Source organism: Schistocerca serialis, chromosome 5 (genome assembly GCF_023864345.2).
Source record: "Schistocerca serialis cubense isolate TAMUIC-IGC-003099 chromosome 5, iqSchSeri2.2, whole genome shotgun sequence".
Taxonomy (NCBI): Eukaryota; Metazoa; Arthropoda; class Insecta; order Orthoptera; family Acrididae; genus Schistocerca; species Schistocerca serialis.
Window position 1 is genome coordinate 267,533,497 of NC_064642.1, and position 13,531 is coordinate 267,547,027.

Consider the following 13,531-nt stretch of genomic DNA (forward strand, 5'->3'; position numbering starts at 1 on the left):
ACCGCTCGGCAACACCGGCCGGCTTTTTTCCCTCATTTAGTTAGTCATTGTCTAATGCTCCTTAAGAAACTCTCAACTAACTCTAGTTCTTTCTATTTGTGCAGATCCCATCTCCTTAATTTCCTACCCTTTTACAGTCTCTTGAGTTTTAACCTTCAGTTCGTAACCAACAAATTATGATCAGAGTTCACCAGCTTAAAATCTGGTTTCGAAATCTCTGTTTCACCATTATGTGTTGTATTTGAAACCTTCCTGTGCCTCCAGGTCTCTTCCACACATTCAGTCTACTCATATGATTTTTAAACCAAGTATCAGCGATGATTAAATTTCTGCAAAAGTCTTCCAAGCGTCTTCCTGTTTCATTACTTTCCCTTAGTCCATGTTCACCTACAATTTCTCCCTCTCTTCCTTTTTCTACTATCGAATTCCAGCCCCCTGTCACAATTAAATTTTCGTCTTAGTTATCTGAATAATTTCTTTTGTCTCATCACACGTTCTTTCACTTTCGGCACATCTGTAGAGCTAACTGACTTGTGCTGTTGTGGTGGGTGTAGCCATTATGTCTGTCTTGGCTACTATAATGCGTTCACTATGTTGTTCATAGATGCTTACCCGCATTCCTATTTTATTATTCATCAGTAGGCCTACTCCTGCAGTACCCCTATATAATTCTGTGTTTATAATTATGTCCAGAAGATCCTTTCTTCTCGACGCAACTTTACTAATTCCCACAATATCTAACTTCAACTAGTCCCTTTCAAAATTTTCTAGCTTACCTACCGGATTAAGGGTCTAATTTTCCGTGCTCTGACGTATTGAATGCAAGTTTTGTTTTTGCTTATGACGACATCATCTTGAATAATTCCCACACGGGAAGTTGAATAGGAAACTATTTTATCTCCAGAATATTTATCAAAAGCATTCCCTTATTATTTAACAACACAGTAGAGGTACAGGCCTCAAGAAATATAACGGCTATAGTTTCCCCTTGCTTTCAGCTGTACGCAGTAACAGCACCATTTTAGGTAACATTACAATATCAGCTCAGTCAACTGAAAAGCTTACTGTCCCTCTTCAAAAAATAAATGTTGGTCTGGTTTCTCCAGAGATAGCTCTCCGCTGTTCATGCGCCTACGGTACAACCATATGTATCTTTGAGGCATGCATCACCCCAACTCCATGGTTAATGAGAGGTAAGTATATGATATAAAAATATATTTAAGCAGTTTACGTTGTATAAAATTCTATGTTCCACAAGGAACTCATAGTACTTTTTTTATTAGGACGCAACGGAAAAAATTATAGAGAAGGCACGGAAAAAAGTGCCAGAATTTCGCGGTTTTTTGGTTCCCCTATGTTGGCACAGGGCTCTCGAAGATGGAAACTTAGATTCTACTCTACGCACCATCTACATACAACATACAAAAGTTCATAACATTCAGACAGTTTTTAAGGTCCATTGAACCAGCCAACTGGACTAACTCCTTACTCATTTGCAAGGGTTGCACAAAAATATGGAAAGACCATGAGAAATACTTGCTTCAACACAAATGCAGATGCTAACCCCACAGCTTGCGCTCTCGTATTTGACTAGAAACGGCACTTGCACAACATTCTCGACACGTTGCAAGAGTGTTCTGTGTAGTTGTGAGTGCATTAAGTCGGAGCTAATTGAATACGAACGTGGGCAAATTGCTGGCGCTCGTATGTTGGCTGCTTCCGTAACCAAGGTAGCCTAAGTGCTTGGTGTTTCAAGAGGCACTGTATCAAAGATTCATACCGCATACAGGAAAAGATGTAAAATATCTTCTATCACCAGATCTCAGTATTATTGAGCCTTTGTGGATTACTGTGGAGAGAACGGTGCATGTTCGCTGTGCACCTCACGAAGCTGAGTGTGTTGAGTGATCGTGACAGATGCTCATTGAAGAGGACTGTGACGAAAAACAAGAGAACGCCAGCTGCAAAAGTCACAGCAGAACTGAATGTCACACTTGTGAACCCTGTCGCCACTAAAACAACACGAAGGGAGTTCCATAAGCTCGGAATTGTAGGGTGAGCTCGAATTCCAAAATCTTTCATCAGTGATGCACATGTCTGTAACAGGAAAACGTCATGCCGAAGTCATAAAATCTGTACTACGGAGAAATTTAAGAAAGTATTTTGGTTGCATGAGTCTTATTTCACATTGTTGCCAACTTCTGGCAGAGTTTAAGTCGCAATAATGAAACTTGGCAGGGGTTCGATAATGATTTGGACAACCATATCGCGATATTACATGGGCTCCTTGGTCTCTCTGCAGGGCCGCTTAATTAACAAGGAGTATGAGATCACACTGGCTGGTCAGGTCCATCCCATGAAGCAGTATTTGTTACCCAATGGTGAAGCTGTGGTCCAGGACGACAGGGCCCCGTATGCACAGTTCGCATCGTCCAGGACTGGTTTTGTGAGCAACAGAGTGAACTCTCGCATCTTCCCTGGCTACCACAGTCAACAGATTTCAATATTATTGAGCCTTTGTTGTCTACAGTACATAGACAACCATCAGCTGGTATCGTTAAGTATTACTAACCAACATTACTTCAACCATATACTACACCCTCCATCATTAAATATATCACAGTTTCAGAGTGATATGGCGCAAACATTTTCAAGGCATTGGGACTTGATTTGGGAGCAGACTGGCCGTAAACCTAACTGGTGTTCTGAACTTACTTTTCCCCATGTTGTTTCAGATGAATGCCCGCATGATCTCTTCAACAGAGTCATGGCTGATATCGTCACGCCTCCTTGTCTACTGAGCTGGATCATCAATACCTCGATGTCGCCTAGACGCAATTCACCTTTCTACACTCACACTGTAAGGTGTCAGGCAAATCCAACACCTCCCATGAAAACCCTGACATGATAAGCAAATCCAGTAGTATGTCACATAGCTCCGAATAAATCGTGACATTAAATTAACCAAAGTAATACGAGTAACGAGTGAGCAAATGGAATACCACAGACTAACACAAGAATGCCTAAATGCATGTCATACCTTCCCACCATGAGACAGACCCAGTTCCGAGGGGAGAAACGAGAACAGAAGCCGAGAGCAGAACCGTGTTAAGCTGGAAGGCCCTACGATAAGGGACGGACACCCACGTCGCCAGCTAACCGCTAGGACCACACCCCAGCCGCAAGTTTTAGCGTGAAACTTTTTCGCGTCTCTGTTACGTCAGCACCATCCCCCCAGCCCATGTTAAAAGATAGAGCCCTCCAGAAGAACAGTATAGATCTTACGATAACGCAAAAAGGACCACACCAGCTGCAAGTTTTAGCGTGAGACTTTTTCGCGTCTCTGTTATGTTGCAAACTTTAAAAACATTGCTCCACCATGAAAAGTATAACGTTTCTCATTGGATAGACAGAATTTTTGTAGTCGGAGCTTAAGGTTAACATTGAGACCCTGATTGGTCAGATGAAAACACAGCCAGATAGTTTTTTAAACCAACTTCGGTAAATTGTAGTAAGGAGAAGTTAGAAGAGAGTTGCTTCCGAGACGGCGAGGTGAGCGGAGGTGTGCTGCCCGCCGCCCCCTGACGAACACCGACAAGGTAATGAACGCACGCGATGCCACATAACAGCGCATAAAGCTTCACTCAGAACTGCAGAAGTCTCATCTGTTACACCCCCTTTTTGCGTAATACTAGTGTCGATCGTCAATTAAAGCTCGTGGTGTTCACATTTTCCACTTGAAGTAAAAATCTGAAACGCGATGATTTTTCTGTTATATAGTTATTGAGAAGCCACATCAGCCACTGTAATTTACGACAAGTAATTAAAGATAATTGTGGGTCACTGTAGACCATTTTGATTGTTTTCTCTCTTGTGAAACTTAATTTAAACCTAGATTATAGATGTGATATGGCATAGGTCATCCTTCGATCCATTGTAGAACTTGGAAACCCACACAGGGAATATTCGTTCACATTTTTGTTGAACGCAGTTGGTTTTTACCATCCTGTATTAAAACATTTCCTTTTATCAATAGTGCAATTTATAAACAATGTTTAGTGAGTAGAATAAAATTTCCAATGGTAAACTTAACTGCTTTTTCGACGTTATTTTACCAGATAACTAAAAATAGGAAAGCCTTGAACCCCTTCCACTAAATTTAGTTAGTATTAAGATTCTTTTACAGGGAGTGCATTGGAGCTGATGCTGAAATCATCAAGTATTTGGTTATATCATCGCTAGTCTCACTGAACTCTTCTGAATTCTACATGTCATATGTGGTCTGGCGTCTTCTTACCAGCAACAGGTCCCAGGTTCAAACTAGTCAATTCCCAAGAAACACGCTCAGAGCGTCGTTGCGCGAAAGTGGTAGGGAGACACGATATAGAACAAACAGACACCACGCAGAATGTTAGAACACGTACATTTTGTTCTCTCCAGTTGCAACTTCTTCAGTAACAACAATAATATTTTACTGTTGCTGACGAGGGCTATATAGTAACATACTTCATAATCATCCCTTCTCATATGTGCTTATAGGTATTAACAATATAACATGTGCCATACAATATTTTGTATCTTAAACTTTCTGTTTAATATTTCTGCTTTTAGGAGAAGCCACGGAGAATGAAACTGCGCTGGATGTTTTGAAAGAATATTTGAACGTATCGTCATTGCATGGGGTCCGTTACATCGTCCAGCCTGGGGCAAACATAGTTGAGAGGTGAAGTATTTTCGTCTATTTTCAGATTAATTTTTGAGCAATTACTTTTTCTAGAATAAGTGTCCTTCAGTCTTTCTCCTAGTACAGGAAAATAAACATTAAAAGAACAAAGTAAACCAGTAAGTTAGGAATTCGCTTTTCAAAACATACCAACAAAGTTTTGGATCTCAGTGCAATCGATATTGATGTCATTAGAGTTCAGTTCTACAAAAAGAACCAAGAGCCATCCCTGTTTTTTGACGAAGTTACCTAGATAAATCGTTGTCAACCTAAATCGAAATACGAGCAGTTCATTTACATAATGAATAAATCTGAAGATATTAAGCAGTTTCTCATTATTGTCTACCGTGACCGCGGTGGCCGTACTGGGTTTCTGGCTTTGGTTTATCAATTAGAAGTCTAAAGCTTCCAATGGCGTCGCTTTAGTTGCTGAAGATTTACGATTCTTGTCCTATGTGTCTTAAATTCAAAACTAACCTCCTTCCTTCTCCTACCCCCCCCCCCTCCCCTCGCCACCACAATGGAGAGGTATAGATGGACAAAGCGGTTTCTCAAGTAGGCACTGTCCGGTAGTCTGCTAAATCTATTAACAGGTTGCTTCAGCTGTCTTTCCTCGGAGGATCCGATCTTCTTTAAGTTTCTCTCTCTCTCTCTCCCGATACATTGTGGAGTCGAACTGGGTAGTGCGTCGGATCATTGTTGGTTGCAAGGACGCTGAGGTGACGGCATGTACTGTTCAGTATAATGTGAATTACTTCGTCTAATATAGTACACGTTACTCTTCGAGTACAGGTTGTTCTTCAGCTGTCCGATCCGGCTATATTCCCATGAGATGTCAATAATATTGTGGTGTGATGGAAAACCACTTTGCCAGTATGTAAATTAGAGCGGCTACAGGTCCCCAACGACCTGACTGCTAGCGACACCTGTCCATCAGGCCACACACGTTCGCCACACTGCGGCACCTCAAGACCCAGGTTCTGTAGTTCAAACAAGCGAAGTCAGAGAACTGATGTGCAGCATCGATGTCTTGCTGCAGAAAACACATGCGTAAAAGCTGCCAATTCACTGTTGCCTGTCAATTATTGTAAATCACCTACTAGGATAGCGCGTGATATAACCTTTCAACTGTCCAATGACGTTCCAGAATAGCAAATTCGATTGCTTTGTGGCAACTGCAATAAAACTGTACAGTAGCAAGGTACTTAGGTAGGGCTAGAATAATCAAATGCCAAATATCGCTGCCCCGCACACCAGCTCCTTGAGGCCCTCGGATGTGGCTCTACCCAGAACTGTCTTTTCCAGAGTCACCCCAGAAAATGACTTTTCCACCGCCGGTCCACCTCCAAGTACAGCCTGAACAACAGCCCTGGCCGCCGCCACAACCGTCAACGCCCCGTGTTGACCGCGCACACGGCACTTGCTTATCGGACATGTTTTACGACAACAGAACGAGGTCAAATATAGAACCAATTCAGTCCGTCCCTACGATAGCAACCAGGTAATGACATAACAGTCCATAATGGTGGGCACTCAGCAGTCATCACGCATGACAATTAAAAAACATACAAAGCCAGATAATACGTACCCTCATTTAGGGTCAGACATACAACCTCTAACAACACATTCGTCTACTATTACAACAGACACCCGGAACTAGGACCCTACCTACCAACAACATTACCGATATAGCCCTGCTTATGTCTAACTAAATAGTTGTCCAGTTATTTATATGACAATTCATTCACATAAGGCAGTAAAAAAATATATAAATGCACATGAGTGTATCACTGGTTCAATCACAAGAATTTCGATACACATTCAGCTCCTAACACTGACGAATAATTGGTTTTGCTTAATCACACCGACAGTGTGAATTAATTCAAATAGAATATCTGGATAAAAATCCTAGGCCAGAATCGCTAAAATTCCTTCATTTGATGACAATTATCAGCTTATTGAAGAGCCATCTTCAGATCAGTAAAACTTTCATTACTTATGAGAAAAAATATCACTGCAGCTGTATCTTGAGAATGTCTATTGTCTCACAATACTAGTTTCCGCGGCACATTACCGCCATCCTCCGCCTCACCAGTGCCAAAAGAGTACTAGATTTACTTGGCGCATTTATTGTGGAGCCCTTGTTCGTTGTACACGTGGCCTAGCTGTCCTCAGAAGTCTCTGTCGACGCCGTGTTGTTTCCATGTGTATCAGGAGCCAGGCATCACTAAGCAAGTGTGTCACTCGTAATGCTACAGGAAACAAGGAAGTAGCTGCATGACGGTTGTTCTCTGACAGTACGTACCGCTATCCCGTAACTCTTATCCTCTCCGTGTAAACACAAGCACGCCATTACTCAGCATTCACAGACTTCTGTTCAGCAAGTGACTTGCAAGTGGCTACACTTAACGATCGGCGAAGCCGCCTCTTTGCCTCCAAATGCAGTGCTGTATGTCCGGCCACAGAAGACAGCAACCACTCCACATGAGAGCCCCGCCCATGCTGACTGTCGTCTCGCCTGGTACAGTCCCGCACACCAGCTCCTTGAGGCCCTCGGATGTAGCTCTACCCAGAACTGTCTTTTCCCGTCTCACTCCCGGAAAAGACTTTGTCACCGTCCGTCCACCACCAAGCACAGCCTGAACTAATAGCCTCGGCCGCCTTCACAACCTTCACGCGCCGCGCTGGTCGTGGACACAGCACTGTTTCTCGGAGATGCCGCTCGTTACGGCGGGTCCAGCTGATTCCTGCACTGCCGCCCGCCCCTATCACCAGCTCGGCCGCGGTGGCGCTGGCATCCACCCTACTACTAAAGCTTTGTGTAGGGACAGTACAGCCAACTTGCCAGTGGCCGCCATTTTGGGCCCACTGCGCTGCTGGTGATACGTTGACTTCCGCAGCATATTTAGCAGTGTATATTAAAGAAGTGTACTCAGACGTCTAATGAACTGCTAAGACTGGTCAGTGGCTTCTAACGGAACATGTCAGATATTTAACAACAAAAAATCTCAACAAATTTAAGCTGAATTAATCGAAAATCATTTGTTGTGGCGAGCATGAAACATAGTTTTTCTTTTCGTGATATCCTTTATTAATAGCGAAAGCAGATTTCGCAGTTCTTTCTGCAGTATTGAGTTATAAAACCTGTTTTCGTAATTAGAGTTAAATTGGCCCGATCAATAGTCAGCCAGACGAAAGGGAACCAATATTAGTTCGCAACTGCAAAGAAAAATCCATCGCTAATTTAAAGTTCTGTATGGACTTACTTCTTGTTCCTGATACTCGGTATCCCCAATGTCTCCTTTGTTATACGAAATAAATTATTTGACTCAAATATATATGCGAGCTACCTTAGTAAACAGAATTGATAAACGTGTCTTTATGATTATGCATGCATCATATTTTTGTCAGATCCAGTCAATAAAATTTCGTCTGCAAATTGTTTTATGACAATAGGGGAATGATTACGAAAGTATAAGAGAATACAATACTTTTAAAATCTGTTGAAATAAAGTTAGGCCTACGATCGAAACTAAGCTGTAGGAAACAGTAACAACTGTATTTGTCTGAATACAATGTACAGTATCAACCACATTGCCACAGTAATAATAGTTTTCTGATAACATTAGTGGTTACTGAGTGAAAGGTAGTAGATTCGGAACTTGCATGGAGCAATTTTTTTTCTTTTTGTACATTATATTGTATGGAACACAGTACAATTTATTACTGCGAGCATCCTAACTATAAGTCTGAATCATACTGTACAGTCAATTGGATCAAATTTTTTACCAATCATGATAACTTTGTACGGGACCACTCACTATTTTTCGTTTTATGTGCTAACAGTGGCAGTTTTATCTCTAAAATTTATATTTTGTAATTAAATTACTATTAAACCATCCTATTAGCTATTCTGACTTTTTTTTTTTTTTTGCTGTTAGAATGGATTGGAAACTAAGTACCAGAAATGTGCAAAGGAGGCAAAGACAAACGGCCGGAAATGAATAAAATTAACTCAATGGTTGTTTCCTGTGTAACAACAAATGTTTTATGAAGCACATATTCTAGGCATATTTGCATCTGAGATTGCTGAGTGTACAACAACCTGTATTAAAAGAAGTAATTAAAATTATACTGTACTGTTAAGTATAAAGTTGCAATTCAACTATGCTTTTCTTTTCATTTATTTCAGTGTTTTTCGAAACGGTAGGCCTACACTATTACATGTAAGTAATAGGTACTTTAAAGAGGCAAGTCATCATCACACCAATTATTTTCGCTAAACTTACTGATAACAACGGTTTGTTAATCACTCATTAAAGTGGAGATAGCCATAATAGCGTATTTTTCGGAGGACGCTACACTAAAACGTTCAAATACCGCACTTTTCATCTTTAACAGTTAGACCTAGACACTAACTACCAAACAAAAAACAATGTTTACCTACTTCATCTTTGGTGCTGCAAAAAATACGCCTTTATAGCATTCGGTACATTACAGATTTACTAGAAACACATCATTTTTACTGGGGTTTGTCCAAAAAAAATAGGCTTGAAAACGATGTACTTTTTAAAAACAAACTTGACTGGCTTTAGGCTAATCACGTATAATGATGCACCAAATCTGATCACGAAGTCAGTCAAAATACAGCAAGTCTGTTACACAGCGAATTTCAAACCTTGCACGAGCGAGAGTCTATTGTGGGCTGCCAGTTGGCTTTGCTGATTTTCATCAGCCATCTTCTCCTTCTTGTTGTATCTCTCCCTTCTGAAGGAATACTGTACAGTTTTCCTCCCTTTTCGCCTCGAAACGAACAGCCAAAAGCACAGCACTGAGACATTACTGTACTTAAAAATTCTAAAATACACAACACTTCCTATACTATTAACGCTTGGGCCCACAATGTCTTCCAATGTCACGTGACGCGGTTTCAGCCAATCCTGAACGGTGGACGGCGGCAAACGTATGCTAAAAGGATGGACGTACTTCCTTATACAGAGCTTTACCCTACGACTCACTCCGTCTGCCATCTCGTGGCACTATCGCGAAACATGAGTTGCAGGAACCTGTGGAGGCAGGGAAATCGAACGTGGCGTTGGACATGGCGCAGTACTTAGAGAAGACCATCGTCGGTTCCCATCAGTTTCCTCGCCCTAAAGAGAACGACGACAAAGAAGTCAACAGATCGGTTTCCTTTTAGCTATTTTTGTCTTTTAAAATAACGTTACCTAGTACTCAGAACAAAGTCATGTAGTCTGACACTGTATGTGGAAGTCTACGCATTTATACAAGGGCTATTCAGAAAGTAAGGTCCGATCGGTCCCCAAAAGGGAACAGTGAAAATCAAAAATGTTTCATTTGCAACATTTAGTTACACATACCAGCTACGTATCTATACAATCGCCTCTCCGACACATAAATCTGTCATAACGTTGTACCAACTATCCAATGCCCTCCTCATAGAAGATGGACTCCTGTGATTTCCGCCGAGTCTCTACGCTGCTCTGCAGTTCGTTGTCTGCGTCAAAATGTTGTCTTTATAGGCAGCGGTTCATGTGAGCAGAGATGAACATCAGAGGGAACCAAGTCCGGGCTGTAGGGTTGGTGACCTTGCTATGATAGCGCTGCAGTTTGCGGCCAAGAACTATTATGAAGTAGGTAATGCATGACTGTTTCGTTATGTGGGGTTGCATGGAATATGATATCAAGCGAAACCTCTCAGCCAACACCCATACTTAGCGGGTGACGCTATTGTTCTAGGCATCTTTACTTGCTCACTGAGTGATCATAACTGGAAAGAGCTACATGATTCGATCTACAAGCTTACTAGAGACACTGTCCAACATATCTGTGCAAAGCTTCATCGGATTTTTACTGTCGTTTCCATATTATTTACATTCATTATTGCACAAGAGAAAACCTGTGGTGCGTCTATCTAAGGCTGTAACACGCCATATAATCTTTACTTCCTCTAAAGCCTAATATTTCGATAATGTTTAACTGAAAATAATAGATTGGTAGAAACTGACCTCGAAGAAGTTCATTTGGATTCTGAGAAATGTAGGAGCCCACAAGGGCACACTGGCTCTAAGGCATTTCTTAGCAGACAGACTGAAGAAAGACAATCTTACATTTCTAGCTTTTGTAGATTTATAAATAGCTTTTGACAATGCTGACTGGAATAAACTCTTTTAAATTCTGTAAGTAGTAGTGATAAAATACAGAGAGCGAAACGTTATTTACAGCTTGTACAGAAACCAGACTCCAGTTGTAAGAGTCGAAGCGCATGAAGGAGTGATACAGAGATATGTATATTGAACAGGCAGTAAAAAAAACTAAGATAAATTTGGAAAAAAGATTTAAAAAATATGGCGAAGAAATAAAAACTTCTATAAACAAAAGTAAAACAAGGGGGGGAATGGAATTTATTCGAATTTAAACAGGCGATGCTGAAAGAATTAGATTAAGAAATGAGATACGAAAAGACAGTGGTATAATGCGAGTAGGATTCGTTATGAATAGGAAGGTAGGGCATGCAGCGAGTTATTACGAACGCTCCAGCGATATGGTTGTTCCCATCAGATTCGAAAGCAGACCAATGCCGACAACAATAGTTCACATATACGTACCGAGGTCACAAGCAGTAAATGAGATAGAGAAAGTATATGAGGATACTGAATGGGTAATTCAGCAGACAAAAATCTACTGATCATCGAGAATTAGAATGCGGCTATAGAGGAAGGAGTAGAAGGAGGGGTTTCAGGTGAATATGGGTTTGTTCGTAGGAATGAGAGAGAAGAAAGACTCAGCTCTGCAATAAATGTCACATGGTAATAGAGAATACTCTGTTCAAGAATCATGAAAGAAGGAGGTATACTTGGAAAAGACATAGAGCCACGGGAAGATTCCACCTGGATTACTTCAAGCTCGGACATAGATTCAGAATTCAAATAAAGGATTGTAAAACGTATCCACGTGCAGCTTAGATTCAGATTACAATTTAGTAATGATGAAGACGAGATTGAAGTTTACGAGAATCGCCCGGAAGAATCATGATGGATGGAAGTGGGATACCGAAGTACTGAGGAAGGATGAGAAAGTTTGAGTTTCGAGAAGGATATGGATACAGTGACAAGTAACAGCAAAGTAAACAATTCAGTTGAAAGGGAGTGGACATTTCTAAAACAGGCAATAACAGACGTTGCACAGACAAAAGGAGGCACACGTGCCGTAACCACGAAGAAGCTTGGACAACGGAAAAAATACTTCAATTGATCGAAGAAGGAAGCAGTGCAAAAATATTCAGGGAAAGTCATTGAACAAGAATATAAATCCCTTAGGAATGAAATAAATAGAAAATACTGGGCAGCCAACGCGAAATTGCTGCACGAAAGAAAATGAAATTATCGTCTGGAGGACTAATGCATATATAGAAAATTCAAACCAACCTTCGGTGAAGTCAATATCAAGGGCGATAACATTAAGAATGCAATGGGAATTTCAATGTTAAACGCAGAGGAGAGCAGATAATTGGGAAAGGAGCACTGGAGGCCTCTGTGAGGGCGAGAACTCGTCTGATGACGTGACAGAAGCAGAAAAAGGAGTAGAAAGGGAAGAGTTATGGGATCCAGTATTAGAATAACAATTCAAAAGAACCGTGGGCGACTTCAGATCAAATAAGACAGAAGGGATAGACAACATTCCATTGCAATTTCTAAAATCAATGGAGAGAGTGGAAAAAAGCGACTATTCAAGTTGGTGTGTGGAATGTGGCAACGTACTGTCAGACTCCCGGGAAATTTCATCCATACAATTCTGAAGATAGCAGGGGCAGATAAGTGCTAGAACCACTGCACAGTCAGCTAAACAGCTCATGCATCCAAGCTACTGCCAAGAATAGTATGCAGAAGAATGGAAAAGAAAACTAGGGGTATGTTAGATGATTATAAGTTTGGCTCTCCTACGGCAACAGAGATATGGTTCTGACGTTGCACTTTGTAGGGAAAGCAAGAGTGAAGAAATATGAAGACACGCTCATAGGATTTGTCAACTCATAAAAAAGCGGTCAGCAGTGTCAAATGGTGGAAAATCCTCGAAATTCTGAGGAAAATAGGCTATACGAAAAAACGAGTAGCACATAATATGGACAAGACCAAGAACGAAGTGCTTAGATTAAAAAGAGTGCAAGACAGGGATGCATTCTTTCGCCCCTATTGCTCAATCTATACATTGAAGAAGCAATGAAGGAAATAAAACGGAGGTTGAAGAGTGGGATTAAAATTCAGGGTGAATGGATATCAATGATAAGATATGCTGATGACATTGCTATCCTTAGTAAAAGTGAAGGAGAATTACAGGAAGTGTTGAATGAAATGAACAGTCTAATGAGTGTAGAATATGGATTGATAGTAACCTGGAAAAATACGAAAATAATTAGAAACAGCAGAAATGAGAATACAGAGAAATTGAACACACAAACTGGTAACCACAAAGTAGTCGAATGCAAGGAATTATGTTACTTTTTCAGCAAAATAACCAAAAACTGACGAAGCAATGATATAAAAAGCAGGCTAGCACTAAGAAAAAGGGCATTCCTACTCAAGATAAATCTACTACCAAACATTGGTCTTAATTTTAGGAAGAAATTTCTGAGACTATACTTTTAGAACACAGCATCGTATGGTAGTGGATCGTGGACAGTGAGAAAACTGGAGCAGAAGAGAATCGAAGCATTTCAGATGTCGTGCTATAGAAGCATGTTGAAAATTAAGTAGACTTATAAGGAATTAGAACTTTCTTCGCAGAACT

General features: G+C 40.9%; 1 protein-coding gene across 1 annotated transcript in view; it reads left to right on the forward strand.

Moving 5' to 3' along the window:
• Positions 1-1,161: 1,161 nt before the first annotated feature.
• Positions 1,162-13,531, forward strand: part of LOC126481894 (uncharacterized) — an 85,084-nt gene continuing 72,714 nt past the window's right edge. Inside the window, exon 1 of the mRNA XM_050105852.1 lies at positions 1,162-1,193. Coding sequence (XP_049961809.1) covers positions 1,162-1,193 — 32 coding nt within the window. The remainder of the gene's footprint in view (positions 1,194-13,531) is intronic.